The sequence below is a fragment of the Cnephaeus nilssonii genome (genome assembly GCF_951640355.1).
Source record: "Cnephaeus nilssonii genome assembly, chromosome: 10".
NCBI lineage: Eukaryota > Metazoa > Chordata > Mammalia > Chiroptera > Vespertilionidae > Cnephaeus > Cnephaeus nilssonii.
Window position 1 is genome coordinate 43,089,977 of NC_137081.1, and position 20,489 is coordinate 43,110,465.

Genomic DNA, 20,489 nt, shown 5'->3' on the forward strand with positions numbered 1-20,489 from the left:
TTAGGCCTAATCCCTGCCCTTGAGAATCTTACCAACTGTGCCAGTTATTAACTTGTGACATCTCAACTACCCATCTATCCTTCTCTGCCTTGCTTTATTATTCTAGAACTGGATGCTGTAGGCATTCTGCTTTGACAACTGACAAAATATTAGGCTTTGCCAATAGAGGGCGATGGAAAGACACTGTGAGTCTAGAGCAGGAGGAAAAGGACTTTCCTTTCTGTACTGTTTTTCACGTGGACAAGTAGATTGGTTCGCAGGTGACTGATTATGTTCACCTCAGCAGGGCTCATGGTTCACTTGTGGTCTGTACTGGCGGTTTGTACATTCCTATGGCAGCCATACCTGTCTAAATTTCTAAGGTCTTCCTTGTTGCTCACTCTTCCTTAGCCAAGGGTAGAAGCTATTCCCACAGTTGCTACTGTATCCCTTAGAGTCCACTCTACCCTTCTTAGTTAGACACCTTTTACTGGGTAACAATCTTTATATTAAATTTTTTGTGTACCTAGTAGATATACCATGGAATAAGGGGGAAAGGCTATTTCTGCTGTAATCACAGCCCAAAGACCAAAGAGCTTCAAAGATGTAGATCTATAGAATTATATATTTGCTTGGGTTGTATTCCGCTGCATATAACAGAAGACAGACTGTAGGCAGTTAAAAGCTGCTGTAGCTATTAAAAATTAAGAACTCGGGCTCATTTTAGTTTCCAGCTTCTCCATCCCTAATGTGTGGCTTCTGTGATCATGGCTGCAAGATTGTTGCTTCACCTCCAGACACTAGGTCCATATTCCAGGCAGGAAAAAGAAAGAGAAAATGAAAAAAGAAATGATCTAAGTAAATCTATCCCCTTTCTAAGCATTCTAAACAGCAATACCAAGTCAGCTATTACTGACCATTCCTAACTAACTATAAGGGAATCTAGGAAATTCAGTTTGTGTTTTTTTGTTTTGTTTGTTTGTTTTTACTATGAACAGGGTTCTGTAAGTAAGAAAAAAGAGAGAGAATGGATGTTGGTTAGGCAACTAACTGTGTCTGCCATGAATTGATTGAAAAAATAGTAAATTATTTTTGAGATGGGCAAGAGTCAGCAGAGGGCCTTGATCTCATACCCATATACTTAATCATTTTCTTTTTAAGTAAATAGTCTTTCTATATTAATTCTTGACCATGACATAACATTTTTCTGAATAACTAGCATATCTTACCAGAAAAAGGATGGAATAATATTTATTTTATTAGTAGATTGTCTTCATACAACTCTTTAATATAAAATTTATCCTTAAACCCTCTGGCCCTCTGAGAGGACATGAAGAGATACATTTACTTTTAATTCCTTGCTGAATTATTTGGAATTCATTTAGTAAATATTTTATTCCAGCATATTAGATGGCATGAAAGTAGCTAAGTAACCTATAGAGGAGTCAAAAAATGAAGTTTAAGGACAAAAATGTTGGCACCAGAAAGTGATTCATAGTCTAGGCAGTTAGTAGATTTGGGAGTTTGGGTTTTAAGAGATCCCAGGAAATCTTTCCTAAACAAATCATCCCATCTCTCTCATCCTAGTTCAACAATGAAGTATTTTCTGAATGAGCTAACTTTTTTTCTGGAGATATTTCCCTTATTATATACCATACAACTTAGTCCTGGGACATTTACTGATTTGTATTTTTCTCAAAATTTTTTATATACCTTAGTCCAATTTTTCTTACACCCCAATTATATTGTAAACTGTTACATTTTCCTGTATACTCTCTATGTTCAGAGAGAGGACATACTATTATGTGGAACTCACTTTGATTTAATGATCTTATAGAATGAGTGCAGATGTAGAGGCTTTTTTAAAAAAGATAAATTAATAACAAATGAAGGCTAGTAATAAGAAATAAAAACTTTTATAAGAAAAGCAAAGTATTATAACAGAACTCAGACTATTTTTAACTTACACTTCTAGTTTTCATTTCCACAAATAGTATTTTTATCTTTAATAAAAAATAAAAACTTTTGTAAGAAAAAAAATATTACAACAGAGCCCAGAATATTTTTGACTTACATTTCTGATTTTCAATTCCACAAATAGCATTTTTTTTATTACACTAGCATGACAAGACTGGTGAAAACTTTATAGGGTATTAAAATAAAAACCTTCAAAAGTAGATAATTTAAACATCTTCCCATATGTTTGGGTTAGAATTACAAGAGTTTTAACGCTAACAACCCTACTCCATCCCCATACCTCAAAGAAAGGTGAGTCAGTCACAGAAACATGTGCTTCTCTCTGTCTGGTTTGCTATGAGCTATACCTGGAATTCTGAACTGAAAGTTCCCAATATTAAGAAACTGCTGTGCTGCTACCTCCACATGGATCTAGTGATCACTACCCCAAATAGGAGTAGTGAATATTGGATGGACATTATCTCCTGTTTCTTATCTGCTGCTGCTAACAGACGACCATAAAATGTAACAGCTTCAGCCAACACCCCTTTCATTGTTCTTGATTCTGCAGGTCAGGAATTTGAGCAAGACTATGGGTCAGGAATTTGGGCAAGGCTCATTTCTGTTCCATGTTGTGTTGACTGGGAAGGCTTCACTAAAGCTAGAGAATCTAAGAGGGCCTCACTCACATGTCTGGGCACCTTAGTTCTCTCTCATAAGGCTTTTTTCTGTCCAAGTTGTTTCTTAGTATTTATTTAGTAGTCTAACCCATGTTTCTTGATATGGTGGCTGGCTTCCAAGAAAGAGAGAATGAAAGCTATGGGACTGCTCCAGGCCTAGTCCAGAATCACAAATTGCCGCTTCCAAGACATTCTCTTGGTCAAAGCAAGTCACTGGGTCAGCCCACATTTAACAAGGGAAACAGACTCCACTGCCTGATGAGTGAGTGCAGAGGAGATTGCAGGATAGGAGCTATATGGGAAATGATTTTTCATACTTCTCTTTACCTCCCCATTTCTTTCTTCCCCTATAATCAACACCAGGCTTGTCAGATACTACCAAATTATGATGTCTTATAATTTAACATATCTCTACAGTCTAAGGAAAAAATACAGAGAGGATTAAACACTTCACAAACGTTCTCTATTCATCTTTATGGTCTCACTATACTCCTCTCAGAAGGTGCCTTTTTTCTTCAAATTTCCTCAGTGCAATTATATACCCCCTGTCAACATGGGTTGGTGTCAGTCAAGATCCACTCCCCTCCTTCTATCAGTGTAAGTCTGAGGATGCAAAACTCAGCAAAGTCCAAGTAAATTGCTTTAGAAAGCACCTTGGAGATATGGCCATGGTCAGAGCCCTCAACTGTCTAGATTGCCCTTTAGAACCCTTCAGTTTCTAGCCTCCAGCTTGTGTGAGCTGGATATGCTTCCTCATTATTTAAGGTCTTTCTTCCTCCAGCAAATAATTATTGGGTGGGTCCTTTCTCTCTCTGTGTGTGTTACACACACACACACACCATTTTCAAAGATACAACATCTGTTCTTTGAACACCTACTATTCTTCATAAATATTTAAACTCTAACGGATAGAACCCACCAAGCACCTACTCTCTCCTCTTCTAGGCCAGTTCATCTGCTTGTTGACACACTGACAGTGCAGGGCCTGAACTTAGACTTCACCTCTCCCAGCCACAGGCCTCTGTGGTAAGTACCCTGAAGTGATTCTGTTGGGAATCCTGGCTTGTCTCGTGCCTACTCCTCCTCCTCAATAGTTACTGCTACTGATTTATAGCTGAACAGATAGGAGCTTCCCTTAATCCATCTCCATATACAAATCCGTTTAGAATGATTTTCCCCTTAAGAGGATCTATTATGGAAGTATAAAACATGTGATGGTTAATTTTATGTATCAGTTCGGGGTGCCGAGATTAAACATGATTTCTGGGTGTGTCTGTGAAGGTGTTTCTGGATTAACATTTGAATCAGTAGCCTCAGTATAAAGTAGAAGTTTGGTACATTTCTGAAACTTTTCTGTGGTCATCTGAAGAAAAAATTATTTGTCCAATGTTGGCAAAAAACGGTTGTTAAAGTTGGGTAGGTTTTAAAAACATTCAGTCTTTTCTTTAGTCTCAGACCCTACATGAAATACATTATAATCACTGAATTCTCCCGATCATAGAGCTGGAAGAAAAAATTGACCTTCTCACTTTACCAAGAGTCAACTTTGTGCCCAAATTCACCAAACTCTTCCATGTACTCATTTGCTCCTTCCTTTGTCCCAGTACTTCTAGGTCGGGGCCTCTTTCATCCAAAGGATTAAGCATACCTCTGGGATCCTTTTCCAGATTCCTTTAAAGAAATGTATTCACTTTGCTGGGGACCCTAATTTGTCCGGTCAAGTAGTGAATCACCCTTTTCCCACACACACACACACACAGAGTCCTATTTCACAGAGAAAAATGACCAGGAAGGGGACCCCTCTACGAAAGAGCAACTGATAAAAGGCCAAATGTCTCAGGTGTCAACCGAGAGAAAAGCAGCACTTTCCTCTGGCGGCTCAGATCAAAACCCGTTCCCTTTTTCTCTGCCGGGGCGAGTTTTCAACCTCTTTCTCTCTCTCCTTTACCAGCCCCTGTCCCTCAGCCCATCATCGGATGGCTGTCCGTGTCCTTCCCAACTGGTTACCAATAAAGTTGTTACAAAGTGACCTTGAGCGTCTTCCCCGCTGCACCCGATTCCCCGCCTTCTCCATCCGGGTGCCACGCCGCGGATAAGAACCGGACCGCGCCTGCGCGCCCAGCCCCACTCCTTCGACCTCTGCCGCCGCCGCAGCCTCCTGGGAAGGTGAGCCGAGGGCGCGGGAGCCGGCCTGGCCGCGGGAGCGGCGTCCACGGGGACCCATTCATTCGGCTGGCGTCTCGCCGGGCGCGGGGCCCAGGCCGACGGCGCGCACGGGAGCCTGGCGGGACCTGGCGGGGAGGACAGGCCCTTGGGGGGCACTTGACCTTAAGCCTCTTTTCCTCCGCAGGAAGCGGGAGAGGAGCCCACGTCGCCTGCCACCTAGTCTCCAGCCGCGCCGCCCCAGGAGTGTAAGATGTTCGCCTGCGCCAAGCTCGCCTGCAGCCCCGCTCTGGTGCGTAGCCCCGCGGGGCCGTGGGCTCGGGGCCCGACCTGTTGGCCTGGAGCGTCCACGTTGAATGGGCCGCGTCCCGGCGGCGCACACCGCCCGCTCGGGACAGCGCTCCCCTCACTCCTAACCCTGTCATTTCCCCCCCTTTCCTTCTCATCCTGGCGCGCCTCACTCTCCTCACGAGGGCGATGGAGGGCAGCCGAGGCCTAGCTGTCAGGCGCCCAGCGGTGTAGGTCAAGCCCTCCTGGCGTCCATGCCCGGAGCGCCCCCTCCCCCTCCCCTCGGTTGCGCTGGTGGGTCGGGGTGGACGCTGAGGTTGGGGAGCCGGGAGGGTAGGAGAGGCCGCCGAGGCCTAGTTCGGCGAGCAGCGCTCTCCATTGCCTGTCTGTAGGTCAAACTCGCTGCTGCAGAGGGAGGGACTTTGCCTCGCCCTGTGTGGGTGTAGGAAGGTGGCGGAGCAGCCGTACCTCTTCCTGCCTCTAGAATGTGATTTCCATAACCATTTTGCAGGCTTTAGGGGAAGTGAAGATCTGGGGGATTTGTCTTACAGAATCCGGTCTTGGTTCTGAAGGGATTTTCTGTGACCTTAGTTTAGTGGACACTCAAGGACAGGCAGAGCAGCTGGGCTGGAATATGTCCTTATGGTCAGAGTATTGCACCGATTATTCTTACTCTGATAAAGAATTGCTTAAACTGCTTTTTAATTTTATGGTTAACTGGCATATTGGAATATCTTGGAAATGGTGGGAGCTCATATTAACGAATGTGCTATTTTAAATAAGACGCTTTTAGAGTGACACTCCTAATATGCTCATTTGTTGGTCCTCTTAAACTTAACAAAGAATGTGTGGTGTTTATTGTCGTTTTTCTGATCTGAATGTGACACCACAGTAAATAAAATTTTAAAAGCATTTCATATTTTTTAAACTAATTGTTCTTAGTTTTGTTCGGTATATTACAAATAGCTTATGAAGCAAGCTTTAAAATTTCATTAGCAACTATTAAAATTGCTTCATCTATTGAAAACGACCAAACAGCCAAGATAAGTGTCAGTACAGAAGCCATGAACTTGGACTCATTTTTCTTCTTGCTTTCTTAGAACTCATGGTGCAAGAAAGGCCATTGAAATCTTATCTGTATCCTTACTTATTATGTGGAATTTTCTTTCATTAATAGATCCGAGCTGGATCCAGAGTTGCATACAGACCAATTTCTGCATCAGTGTTATCTCGACCAGAGGCTAGGACTGGAGAGGTAATAGTAGTAATAACAGAAATTAAGTGACACTCCTAAGTAAGTCTTAATGGTTTTGACTAAAGTGAAGGGGGTGGGGAAACAACCTCATTAATGAATGGTTTGAAGGCAGTCATTTCCATCTGATAATAAAATGTGCAGAAGATAAGCCAATAAAATAAACTTCGGTTTCCACCTGATTTGGCTAAGCAATATAGTCAGTATGTATATTTAAGTGCATAGGCTTGAGTTGTCTATATTTAAGATTATAGTAGCTGCAGTTATTGAAAAGCCTACTCTATTAAAAAGCATATGCACATATTTTGTTTCTTAATTTTCAGCTTTCTAGGGTATAGCTAGTGTTATTCTTATTGTGCCAGATTGGATTTATTTTAAGCCCTTGATTTTTCTATTGTGCCACATCACCTCCTATTCAAAATTGGCTACAAAAGAGAGAACTAGTTATCATTTTGACAGTATGGTCATTGAAATAGCTAACTGTGATAACTGATTTGACCTTTGCCTTTATTTCTTGTTCTCTAGGGCTCTACAGTATTTAATGGGGCCCAGAATGGAGTGCCTCAGCTAATCCAAAGGGAGTTTCAGACCAGTGCAATCAGCAGAGACATTGATACTGCTGCCAAATTTATTGGTGCAGGTGCTGCAACAGTAGGCGTGGCTGGTTCTGGTGCTGGTATTGGAACAGTCTTTGGCAGCCTTATCATTGGTTATGCCAGGTAATTTCAATGACCAAATAAGAAATAATAATAGCTAATTTGTATAAAGTGCCCACTCTGTGTTTTGCATTATATTTTGAGGGCTTTGCACACATTATGTCACTTAACTCCCCATTTGTTATAGCTAGTAAATGTCAAAATAAATTTTAACTCAGTTTGACTTCAGAGTCTACACTCTTAATTGTTAAGCTCTACTGGGAATATAATAAACAGCACATTCTTTAAGAGTCAATTTCCATTTTATTATGTAAGACCTTATTTCTAAACTCGGATCTTAAAAGGTATAGAACATACTTTCATAGGCATAAGAATGGTTAGTCTTCACCCAAAATGGGTGAAGACTAACCGTTTATATTGACATACAGAGTCAGCTCTCCCCCTTTTCTTCATATGATTAGGATTGAGGAGGAAGGGGTGTCAAAGGCAAAGCAAAAGAGATCTAGACAAATACTCTTCCAGTATTTCCAGTTTACAGAGATCCCCACACTAGTAATCTGATTATTTAACATTTACCAAATATTGAAATTCAAATAATATTTCAAAGTAATAATGTGTTGTGTGTCTTTTTTAGAAACCCTTCGCTGAAGCAGCAGCTGTTCTCATATGCTATCCTGGGATTTGCCTTATCTGAAGCTATGGGTCTCTTTTGTTTGATGGTTGCTTTCTTGATTTTGTTTGCCATGTAACAGAAATTACTGCTTGAAATGTTGGCATTCATATTAATTACGGATGTAATTCTGTGTACCTTACTGTGACTCCAAGCACTGTAGTATTGGTGTCATGGAAATAGACATTATTTCCAAAGTCATTTCATTAAAGATGAAAACTTTAATTTTTGCTGTGATTTGTACTTCCCTACATTTAGATCATCACAAAGAAGGACATGCATTCAGGCAGATGCTGTACAAGTCAGAGGGAACTACAGCCATTGCCTCACTGATGAAAAAGACCCTAATGTAATTTTTATGGGAATTACTTTATATAGTGTCTGAACATTGTAAATTATAGGGTTTTTGATTATTCATTAAAGCAGAAATATTTGAGTGCTTTGAGCTTCTATGAAATATGATTAATGAAACCAAGGTAGTTAATTGCTCAAGATGGTTTTGAGTTTTTAAGGGCTAATGAATTCAATACTTGGAAGCAGGATCACCTTCCAAGAGTAAATTTGCTGGTCTTACACAGCTGGGTCTTAAAATCATGTCAGCTTTTTAGGAATTGAAGCCTTGTTAAAGGGGAGTGGAAAGCAATTTTCACTTTTCATTAAGTTATAAGCAATTATGTGTCTATGATGAATCTTATCTGTCTTCTAAGAAACAATCTAGCAGCTATTTTCTTGCCTAAACAAGGCTCTCCTTAACCAAATATCAAAAACTAAACTGAATTGGCTACATTTTAAAGCCAAACGTTGCTAAAGCATTGCTTATCATTGATACTAACTTGTTTATAGTAGGAGTTGCTTCAACAGTATTTTGCTTATAATAGTACATATTGCTTCTTGGTCAAATTTTTCCTATTAAAAGGAAGAAAGTAGTGCTACTATAGAAAGACTGAGTTTTCCTCTATCCTCAGTTTCAGGGTTTTCTGTAAAGGTTAGGATGACAGTTACTAAACCTACTTTTTACTCCTTTAATGTCCTCTACCCAGTTTAATTCCAATTGAGTCATCAATTACCAGGGTTTTTCAGTGCTGTGGAAAGACCACCTCCAGCAAAATCACCTAGGATGTCTGTTTAAAATACAAATCCCTAGATTCTGGATCTACTGAATTGGAATCTTGGGCCATGAGACTCAGCCATCTGCATTTTTTAGGTTTCCCAGGTAATTTTTGTGCACACTTAGAGATTCACTTATATGTGCCCTTCCCATTTTCTGTACTGTGCAATGAGTCCACAAAGAGCTAAACCTAGAACTACTACCACTTTTTGGTTAATCATCTAGCCTATAACATTCCTGGAGCCTTCACTATTTTTTTAATAGTATTACCCAATGTTTGAACCCCAATGTAAATTAAAATTATTATATGATCCAGCAATTCCACACCATGGTAAATACCCAAAAGATTTGAAAACAAGTGTTCAAACAAAAACTTGTATTCAAATGTGCATAGCAGCACTATTCACAATAGCTAAAGGTAGAAAAACCAGTAGTCCATCAACTGATCAACGGATAAGCAAAATGTATATCCATGTAGTAGAATATTGTTCAGCCATAAAAATAGAGTACTGATACATGCTACAATATGAATGAACCTTGAAAACATGGGTAAGTGAAAAAAGCCAGACACAAAAGGCTGTACACTATGATTCCATTTATATGAAATAATCCAGAATAGGCAAATCCATAGAGACAAAGCAGACTACCAGGGGCAGGGGAAATGGGAAGAATAGGAAGTGACTGCTTATGGTTATGGAGTTTACTTTTGGGGTAATAAAAGTATTTTGGAACTAGATAGTGGTGATGGTTATACAATATTGTGAATGTACTAAATGCCACTGAATTGGTGCACTTTAAAATGGTTAAAATGGCAAATATATTTTACTACAATTCAAGTACTATAACAATATATGTAGTATAAGTCATACCACATTTTTTTAAACCTAGGAAAATAAGTAAATTAGTCCTCTGTTCCAAGTTGGTTTAAATAAAATCAACTTGTATTTAAAAACAAAAACGGTTCTTAATACTGTTTTGGTGGTTGGCTGAAGAGGCCTGAAACTGATTTTGGAACAGGTCTCTTGCAAGAGGTGCCCCTCCCTGAGGAAATCTAAAAGTGGAAAGAAAATATCTGGGCTGTGGCTGCCTGACTTCCATGTTGCTGAGCAAAATAGACTTTAGAAAGTATAATGAAGTATAACCACAGCCTACTTTACCTAGAAGGCAAAGGACATATTAAATGGTCAATATCCTGGAGTATATCTCTCTACTATACTTTCATTTCCAGTAACAAGTTTCTGACATTGAAAGTACCTCATTGGAATACATCAACTCTGACAGCAGAAATGTTTATTGTGCACCATCTTATAGGAGGTACAGCTTCCCTTAGTTCATGAGCATTATAAACAAATAAGCTTTTCACCAGCTTCTTAGTTTCTGAACAGAGGCCAGTAAGATGTTATTTTCACATCAAACAACAAGTGAATTCATATTGATAGGAGTTGGGTCTTTTAATTAATAAGTCCACGTTTTCTAGGCATACCTTCTTTTGGTATTAGGTTCTTACCTTTCCAAGTTGCAGAAATGTGATATTTTTTATGCTTTTGGGATTAACTCAAAATACAGGCTTGAGTGTGAAATGTATGTTTGAACTAAAGAGAAACTTGTGTAGCCACAAACACTAGGTATGTATGGAAATAACTAAAACTCAGAATGGTGAGTTCCAGAAGAGGAGCAGTAATTACTAAGATGTTCAGAGGTGGCAGAAAGAATTTCCACGGATGGAATCCCGTGAAGAAATGTAAACCTCAAGGAACTGGTGAGGTGAAGACAGGCCCGAAGAAGAGGGTATCTTGGCTAGTGGTTGCATCAGGAAAGGTATGTGAGAAATAAAGAGCTGCCTGGGTATGGGAGGGAAGTAGTGTGAGATAAGGCTGCAAAGGTAGATGGGCCAAATTATGTAAACTGGCAGGTTTGAGAGTGGGTTTCATTCAGGTGACTACAGCCAGCCTTTGAAGGTTTAGAACTATGTTTTAGAAAGGTTAATATAAGACCAGTGTGTGAGATGGATGGACTAGGGCCAGTAACAATTAGTGGTTGCTATAGTACAGTGGTAGGCAAACTGCGGCTCGAGAGCCACATGCGGCTCTTTGGCCCCTTGAGTGTGGCTCTTACACAAAATACCACAGCCTGGGTGAGTCTATTTTGAAGAAGTGTCGTTAGAAGAAGTTTAAGTTTAAAAAATTGGGCTCTCAAAAGAAATTTCAATCGTTGTACTGTTGATACTTGGCTCTGTTGACTAATGAGTTTGCCGACCACTGCTATAGTACCTTTGCTGAGGTAATGAGGGCCTAGTCTAAGATGGTGACAATGAGGTGTGTGTTTTTTTAAGAGTCTACAAAAGTATCAGTAGGATTTGGTTGTCTAGATCTTGAGAACTAGTTGGGGGAGGAGAGGGTGTGTACATCAAATAAGTAATTTAATCCTGATGACAACTCTGCACAACTGGGATTACTTTCTAAGATGTAGAGAGAAAAAATAGTCTCAGAGGGGTTAAACAATTGCCCAAATCACCTAGCCATTAAGGGACAAGGTCAGGATCCAGATTTAAATCTTGTTTCCATAGTCCATTGCTTTGATTTTTAGTGATTATGGTAGGGATGACAAAGGAAAAGCTGATTTGGGGGGAATGAGTATTTTGTTATAGAATTTTTTAAAATATATTTTTATTGTTGATAGTATTACAGATATCTCCCTTTTCCCCCACTTTAGCCCCTCCTCTCAGCCCCTACCCACTCCTCCCAGTTCACTACCCTATTGCCTGTGTCCTGCATATAAGAATATAAGTTCTTTATCTCTTCTCATCCTGTTATAGGATTTTAAATACAAAATTGAAGTACAATCTTACAGAGAGACTTGTGGGCTTGAAAAGAGGAAAGATGGTTTATAGTAAGGAGTAGATGTGCATAAAAGAAGTGCAGAGCAGCAGTTAGGACCCAGCTCCAGGTAGATAACATGAATTTGTAATGAAGCTACAATTTGTGGTCACTCTGATGAGTGGCTAATGTTGGGTAGAAATAAATGTCATTGAAGTTAAGTTTAAGGAAGAACTGTAGACAAATGAGAAGTAACATTTGAGAACCAAATAAACTATACTCATGCTTCTGCCATAAGTTTTAATTTCTATTAAGGAATTTTAACCAATATGGTTTGATTTGGGTGATAGGTGTTTGGGAGAGGAAAAGGTTATATTGTGCTACTATCCTCTGCAAAGCCTTTTTAAATAATGTGACTTCTACAGGTGAAATAATAAATGAGTTCAGTTTTCTACATGCTGTGCATATGTTAATTTAGCAATTCCATGGTATAACTCTACTGATAATATTATGGACTTAAGTCCCAAACACAGAGTCCATCAATAATTTGCTCAATTCTTTATTAGGGGCAATTATTTTTCAGATCTAATGCCATCCACCTCTGTCTTGACAAATATGGCAGTTGGATTGTTTCTGTCAGTAGCAACATTATACCTTAGCTTTGATGTAGCGATAGCTAATCAGTGGTGGCCAAAACTTACAGGATTTATAAGAAAATATCTTTTTACAAAAGGCCCGGTGCATGAAAATTTGTGCACTCAGGGTGTCCCTCAGCCCAGCGTGCGCCCTCTCACAATCCAGGAGCCCTCAGGGAATGTCTGACTGACAGCTTAGGCCCAATCCCCACAGACATCCCTGTGGGAGCACACTGACCACCAGGGGACAGCTCCGGCCCCACCCCCCAATCACCCCTCTGCCATAGGTTGCTGCTGCCCCCCCACCCCCCATAGCCATCCCCTCCCTCTGCCCACTGGCACCCACCTTGGCTGGCCTGGCGCCGCCCGCTTGCAGGCCCTTCCTCCTGCCAACCTGTCGTTCTGCTGTTCGGTCAATTTGCATATTAGCCTTTTATTATATAGGATAGCTTTTTAAAAAAGATCACATGAGTTGATTATACTTCTCTCTTCCTTCTACCCATTACTATCCTACCCTCTTCCTCACCCCCACTGCCCCAACACACACAAGTTCACTTGTGCATGTGTTTATAGGCTTTCTGGTGATATGTATAGCATAATATACCAGAATATTGCTACTCAAAATGAGGCCCAGCAGCAGCAGCATTGGCATCACCTGGGAGCTTGTTAGAACTATGGGTTCTAGAACCTTACCCCCAGAACGTCTGAATCAGAATATGAATTTTAACAAGGATCCCAGGCAATTTGTATATACATTAAACTTTGAGAAGCATTGTCCAAGAATACTGCATACCATGACTCAAGTCTCCTTATCTTTCAAAAAACTGTCAATTCATTCACTGGAAAATCTTTCCCCCCTTCCCACTGGAATATACTACTAATTCCGTGATTCTTCAAGTGTGGTCTGAGGACAGCTGAGGTTTTCAGGAGGTCCTTCCTTTTCCACTTACATAGCTGTGTGAGGCTAGATTCTTGTCATATTCTTCAACCAAAGCAACATAATGCAACAGGTCAAATGCTGAAGAATGCAAATATAGGCATGCCTCTTTTTTTAAAAAATATATTGATTTAAGAGAGGAAGGGAGAGGGAGGAAGAGATAGAAACATCAATGATGAGAGAATAATTGATTGGCTGCTTTCTGCACGGCCCCTACTGGGGACCAAGCCCGCAACCTGGGCATGTACCCTTGGCCAGAATCGAACCCAGGACCTTTCAGTCTGCAGGCTGATGCTCTAGCCCAGTGGTCAGCAAACCGTGACTCGTGAGCCACATGTGGCTCTTTGGCCCCTTGAGTGTGGCTCTTCCACAAAATACCACGGCCTGGGCGAGTCTATTTTGAAGAAGTGGCGTTAGAAGAAGTTTAAGTTTAAAAAATTTGGCTCTCAAAAGAAATTTCAATCGTTGTACTGTTGATATTTGGCTCTGTTGACTAATGAGTTTGCTGACCACTGCTCTAGCCATTGAGCCAAACCAGCTAGGGCTAGGCATGCCTCTTTTTATTGAACTTCACTTTATTGCGCTTTACAGGTGTTGCATGTTTTACTAAGGGAAGGTAAGACCCTCCACCTGCAAAAAGAATATGACTCGCTTTATTGCGATACTTGCTTTATTACAGTGTTTGGAAACAAACCCACAATATCTCCCAGGTATGCCTGTATCTTCTATTTCCCTAGGTCACATCCTTTCAGTTATCTTTTTATAATCTAAAAATTGGCCCAGGCTCCTGGTCAGAATCTGTACTTTCTCCTGACCGATGCTGATAATCTAACTCCTCTTAGAAATTTACTACTGTAGAGCTCCTTTCTCGAGGGAGTTTAAGTATTAAAAAGAGGAATTGACCTGAGACTAACAGGGACTCGTAAATCCTAGAGCTTTTGATTGTTCCACCTATTAGGGTGAGCTAACATCCTACAATTGATCTTGGCAGACTCCTAAGGGGACCCATGGTTGTTGGCTGCCTTTCAACAGCAGCTTTTAGTCAGCACTTCCCAGCCATGGAGATTCCAGGATCTGCTCCTCTTATAGGAGAGTCCCAGGGTTTGCTTCCTCAAATAGCTACAGGTTGGCTGAGTCTTTCAGCCACTGACCAGCTCAGTATTTGAGAGTATTGAGAGGCTGCCCCTTAATATTCCCTTAATACTTATAGCCAAAGGGCAGCTCAAAGCATTTATCTACCTCTGGAGAAATATCTAAAATATCTGTAGCTCTCAAGTCCTCTAAAGTCATATGAAAGAAGCTTATAATATTGCATATTATTACATCCTTGCTATATTTTCTCCATAGCACTTACTACCACTATTTAAATCTTATTTCATACTAGAGGCCTAGTGCATGAAATTCGTGCATGGGTAGGGTCCCTAGGCCTGGCTGGCAATCAGGGCCAATCGGGGCCTTCCGGCTGCCGGCCAGGTCCTTCCTTCATTCCGCGCCACCCCCTGGTGGTCAGCGCACGTCACAGCGAGTGATTGGTCTCCTGGTCGAACTCCCACAGGGACAATTTGCATATTAGGCATATATATATATATATATATATATATATATATATAGTCTCACCTTCCCCATGACAGCCTCCTCAAGTGACTTTGTCTTGTTTATAGTTGTAGCCTCAGCACCAGGAATAGTGCCTGACATGTTAGACGTGTTTATGCTCAATACATCGTGGTGTTATGAGTAAAGAACCATATAGACACAGAGCATCTGATTGACAGTTAACCCAAGAGGCTGCGTCCAAAGTTAGAAGGTACCTAGAAAGAGCAAGTTATTAGTCTAAGGGCCCAGGCTAGTTTTGGTTCCTAGCATAGGAGTTCATGGCTTTAGTGTTATGTGGGCCTCAGGTTGACAAATAGATTAGCCATGAAGGGTAGACACTGAAATACCAGGCAAAATTATTTATGCTAGGAGTTGTTCTATCTATTTTTACTGATAACTTAGTGTGGGGAAAACAATATGTTGACAAGCCCTCTGTCTAGTGCGTGGGATGAGAGAGAGATTGGAGCAGGCATTGATATGAAAGATGAAAATAGAGCCCTTAGATTCCATTCTCTGTCTCTGGGCTGTTCTCACTGAGGCCGGCATAAACTAATTGATATGATTTAAAAATAAATACAGCCCTCTAATTTTTCCCCCACAAAGCTACACACAGTAAATAAGTTATTTTGGGAAACCAAAGATTGGGGGTGAGAGGTGGACAACGGTCCCCCCTGCACTTGAAATTCTCTCCATGGCAATTTCCATAGTGAGAACAGGCACTGAGAGGTAACTATAACATAGGTCATTTTAGCAATGTATAGAAAAACCCTGAGCTGTCAGATATAAGAAAAGATGACCTGCCATGGATAGAAAGTACTAAAAATAATCAACACTATGTCTAGGGCCACACTGTTTTCATCTCATCTCTCTGATATCAGGTGGGTGCACACTCATGTCTTGCCTCGTCCACCTTTTTCATGACACACACACACCTGATCTCACTGGCAAAATTCCAGCTAATGCACTGTACTGGGTTGCATCTTGAGGATACCTGTGAAAATGCAGAGTCCAAGGCAGATATAAAGGATGCCCTGGAGTATGTTTAAAGACAAACTAACACCCTAGCCAGTTGGGGTCAGTGGATAGAACATTGGCCTGTGGACTGAAGAGTCCCAGGTTTGATTCCGATCAAGGGCACATGCCCACGTTGCAGGCTCGACCTGTTAAAATGTCCAGTGCTATTACAATTTCATTTATGCCGGATACCATTATTGAATTGCAGGTTCATTAACTCTCAAATACTATCCACCACAATCTCCAACAATTTTAGTTCCACTTTGATTTAGAGATGTTTGTGAGTAAATTTTATGTTAATCCATAAACTGTATTCATAATTTTGTTATGGACTAGAAATTAACACTTAATAAATGAAAAAAACAAGATACTGAAAAGACTTCCCATTTATTAATAGTTAATGCAAATTTTCACAGGGGTCTGATCATACTTCTCAATTTATGCCAGTGTGTATTTATTGAACAATCATTATCTATACACTTAACATTTAAACATTTAAATTGTATAGATAATCATAGAGCAACATTAAAAGAAATAATTTCAGCACAGTACTTATTTTGGTGTTTTTAGGAGTTTATGTGTGTCAGTGGCAAAGAAAGAAATACAGGGGTGGGCAACAGTAGGTAAATTACCAGCAATCATTATCTAAAAGATAAATCATAAGAAAGGATACAAAATAATAATAAAGAACACAAGTAATACAATAATTAATAATACAAGAATAAACCCTGTGTTTTGGTACTCACAACTGTAAACCTACTTTTGCCCACCCCTGTATGGTTTTTGTCTCTCATGTTAATTTAACATTTTAAGCAGTGGGATAATATTGTGGAAAGAGTGCCATTTCTATGCCATATTCTAATTTAGTGTCCTTTGGTCCTCTCTAAAATAGTTATTGTTTTAAAGGGTTGAAACTATTTCTACTAATATTGATACATAACTACTAAATGAAGGGAAATTGATAATATAGGATACACCAAAATATGGAAGACTTTCTCTTACAAACAAGTTCTTGCATTGTTTTAAATTACGGTGTTATAATAGAAAGCATTGAATTTCCTCTTCTTAAGTTACTTAAAACATAATTATATGCTACTGTCATACACTAGTAGACGCTTAGTAGCTGGAAGAATCAGTTCTAGTTATAGCTTAGTAAAATTCCAACAAACGCTCCTGAGAGCGAAGGCTTTTTCTTTTCTTTCCAGAACTGACTTATCTGACTTTCCCGCTTTAAGCATAGCGGGGCTTGGGGGTTATTTCCGGCAAACTCCGCCTCTTCCAATCTTTTCTCCGACGCTCCCCTTCGCAGGCTTCTGGGTGGAAGAGAGGTGGGTTTAGGCGCTCGGCTCCCCGCGCTTCATTCCTTCTTCCTACCCGGGGCCGGGAAGTGACACAAACGGAAATGCGGTGCCCCGGGGCTGCGCTCGGGGCACTCGTCCCCGCTCTCCCTCCGGCCACTCGCAGCTTCCCCTCCCCGCACACGGTCACCTCCTAACCGCGACCTCAACATCCACCTGCTTTAATGCCCCACACCCAGCCCGCCTCCACCTGCTGCCAATCACAGGCTTCCGCAGGTGCTGTGCCACCAAGACACCCCGGTTTCGGCTCCCTGGTTGCGCCCCCTCCAGATCTGCTTCCCGCCCTTCGTGATCTTTGTCCAATCACCAGCTACCGAGTGTTCCTTGGTCCCCGCCCCCTCAATCCCCGCCTTCCCGAAGTCCCGCCCCTTCCCTTAAACCTGAGGGAATCACTGGACCCGGAGGCGCTCCATCTGAAAGAAGGCAAGGAGGGGCGTGTGCACGGAAGGGAGGGGCCGGAGAAGAAAAGGGGGGATGCCGGGAGAGGGGCGGGGAGAAGGGTTGTCAATCCGATCTCGCGAGAGAGGACGGAAGCCTGTGGGAGTCCGTGGCCTTTAAAGTGCCGTTCAGCCCTTTCCTCCAAGGGTAGTTTGTAAACACGGCTGAGCTCGGGTCTTCCCGGCGACCGAAAGCAGCATGAATTAGTGACTTAGGCAGGTGAGTAGTGATGGGGAGAGGGCCGCAGGGCTGGAGACTGCAGGGATACGGGGAAAGCAGGCGCTAACATGGCGACGTCGCTCACCCTAGTCCCCACCCCCCGCTTCCCATCACCTCGGGCGCTCCTGCCTCAGTACCTAGCCCTCCGGGCGGTTCTCGGTGCTGCCACCTCCGCGGCCGCACAGCGTCGCCTGCAGGGGCCCGACCGGCGCGGCCGGCCCGTTAGGTAACTGCTCTTCCTCGGCCCGGCCCCTCCCCGCTCGCGCGCTTTCCTAACGAGGAGGAAAAAGGGATAACGGCTCCTCTTAGACCCCTCCCCCCCGATTTATCTTCTTTCGTCAGCTCCGAGGTTCCTGGGCAGCAGGTCGGAGATGCTCAGGTCTCAGGGAGACAGACCTCCTGCAGACCTTGGATGGAGCAGGGAGAGGGTTGGCTCGGTCTCCCCACCCCGGACTCGGAGGTTGGGGACTGTGGAGGCGATGCTGGCGGGGATGGAGCTGAGGGAGGCGCGGCCGAAATAGGGTCAGGGGTTCGTGCTGCGGGGGAACATGATCGGACAAATGGTACGGAGAATCCTGGAGTTGGAAGTCGGCCTTTTCTGCCCGTTCTGCCCTCTCACACTCCCGCCACCCCCCACCCCCACTTTTTTCCCGGTGGGGCGGGGCTGAGGTGTGGGTGCGTATTGATTATTGTATTCCCACCCCACCCCCACCCCCACCCCACATTTCACCTCCCTGGATGGACTGCGGAGCCTCTGTTGAGAAATAACCCGTGTTTTGTATTGATGCCCTAGGGACCGGAACCGAGAGTGTGTGTGTGTGTGTGTGTGTGTGTGTGTGTGTGTGTGTGTGTTCTATGTTCGCTCGTTGAACCTGCACCGGAAGGAGGGAGAGGGTGTAGGAGCTGGGGACTATTTGTGTGCCCTTATGTAGTATGAAATTGTCCTCGTTTAATGGGGAGTCTTCAAACTAGTGAAGCCAAGAGTAACACTAAAGTGCATATGCTGGAGTAAAAGGGATTACTCCTGATGGAATTTAGGCCTTTTGACTAATCCTTAAATTATAATGTGAAAGCTACAATTTCTTAGGAATTTTAAATCATGGAAACGGTAACAATGCATGAATTTAATATATATATTTGAAATGAGAACAAAAACTCTTCCTCTGAGCACATGTTGTCCTATTTGAAGAAATTCATAATCACTGGCATTGTCAGTAATAGCTTTTCTAGGCATAATCTTTAACCATGTATCCTTGGCCTTTTGTACCAAAGCTCTGAAGGTGAGAAGCTTGTTAAAAAGTCAATCCTATAGGGAGGGGTAAGTGCCCTGAAAGACACCTACAGTAGCAGTTATATCTCTTAATTAAATGTGTTACACTGACTGAGGAATCCATTGCAAACATTTTTTTTTTCAAAGTTGCAAGGAACACTGATGTGAAGTATGTTAAAAAATAGAGGATCAAGAAACAGAGTCAAGAAAGTCCATGCATCTTCAAGGCCACCAATTGAATTATAATTAAGAGTCCTAGTCTTTGTAAAGTAATTATGAGAATCTTCCAAATTTATGGTGTGTATGTTGCTTTCCCAAAACATGTTTAAGCTTGCTTTTAGAAGATGCTACTCCCATTAAGTTTTTAATTATTTAAAATACAACATTGTGATAATTTCAAATTTAGGTGTTTGTATTTACTAACAAGTAAGGAAGGAGTTTCCAGAAAGAGACTTTTGCATGTGTGTTTTTAAGGTATATAAACATGCATTCCAGAAATTCCTGCATTTACTTTTTTACTTGGGAGTATTGGTTTCATGTGTTGTTGTTTTTTAAATATATTTTTATTGATTTTAGAGAGGAAGGGAGAGGAAGAGGGAGATAGAAATATCAATGATGAGAGAGAACCATTGATCGGCTTCTCCTGCACGCCCCTCACTGGGAATCAAGCCTGCAACCAGGGCATGTGCCCTGACTGGGAATCTAACCGTGACCTCCTGGTTCATAGGTCATTGCTCAACCACTGAACCACACCAACTGGGCTGTTTCATGTTTTTAAACTAAGATAATAGTAGAAATGGTTATTATGTCAGCTCTTTAATATTTTGCAGGGATACATTTTATTAGTATTTTACTTCAGGATTTAGAAGCTATATGAATATTAAAAAGTTATATGATATGCGTCAAACGCCTACTACTTAAAACTAGCATTGCCCTAGCTGGTTTGTCTCAGTGGATAGAGAGTCAGCCTGCGGACCAAAGGGTCCCAGGTTCGATTCTAGTCAAGGGCACATGCCCGGGTTGCGGGCTTGATCCCCAGTAGGTAGCGTGCAGGAGGCAGCCAATCAATGGTCCTCTCTCATCATTGATGTTTCTCTCTTTCCTCTCCTTTCCTCTCTGAAATCAATAAAAATGTATTTAAAAATAATAAAATAAAATAAATTAAAACACTAGCATTAACTCTTAAGAAATCATCTACATTTTTTCTACCTAAATTTTGTATTTTGAAAAAGTTGGATTTCAATGATTTTTATGTTCTCTGCTGGTATGTTAAATTGTTAGATCAAGTTTGTGGATCATACTGTGTCACCGAGGGCAAATAATAGAATCTCTCATTTAAGAACCAGGGAATAACAAAAGTTGGATATGCAACTAATCCTTGTAAAAATCAGTACTTGTTATGCTATTCTCTGTAACTAAACTGTACTGTACAAAACCCCCAAATTTCCCTTGTTGTA

At 41.6% G+C, this 20,489-nt stretch overlaps 2 protein-coding genes across 5 annotated transcripts in view; both read left to right on the top strand.

The window, feature by feature from the left end:
* Nucleotides 1-4,729: 4,729 nt before the first annotated feature.
* ATP5MC3 (ATP synthase membrane subunit c locus 3) lies at nt 4,730-8,080 on the top strand. Of its 2 annotated transcripts, XM_079782129.1 has the most exons (5): nt 4,730-4,781; nt 4,966-5,070; nt 6,244-6,321; nt 6,844-7,037; nt 7,609-8,080. In XM_079782129.1, the coding sequence occupies exons 2-5, from the start codon at nt 5,032-5,034 to the stop codon at nt 7,721-7,723; spliced, it is 426 nt and encodes a 141-aa protein (XP_079638255.1). In that variant the 5' UTR covers nt 4,730-4,781; nt 4,966-5,031; the 3' UTR covers nt 7,724-8,080. The 2 variants fall into 2 exon arrangements, with proteins under 2 accessions (XP_079638255.1, XP_079638254.1); XM_079782128.1 differs by lacking the exon at nt 4,730-4,781 and having other exon boundaries at nt 4,930-5,070.
* A 9,538-nt stretch (nt 8,081-17,618) lies between these two features.
* Nucleotides 17,619-20,489, top strand: part of ATF2 (activating transcription factor 2) — a gene marked incomplete at its 3' end in the record, with an annotated part of 95,516 nt that continues 92,645 nt past the window's right edge. For all 3 annotated transcript variants that reach the window (XM_079782388.1, XM_079782386.1, XM_079782389.1), the window contains exon 1: nt 17,619-17,762. The remainder of the gene's footprint in view (nt 17,763-20,489) is intronic.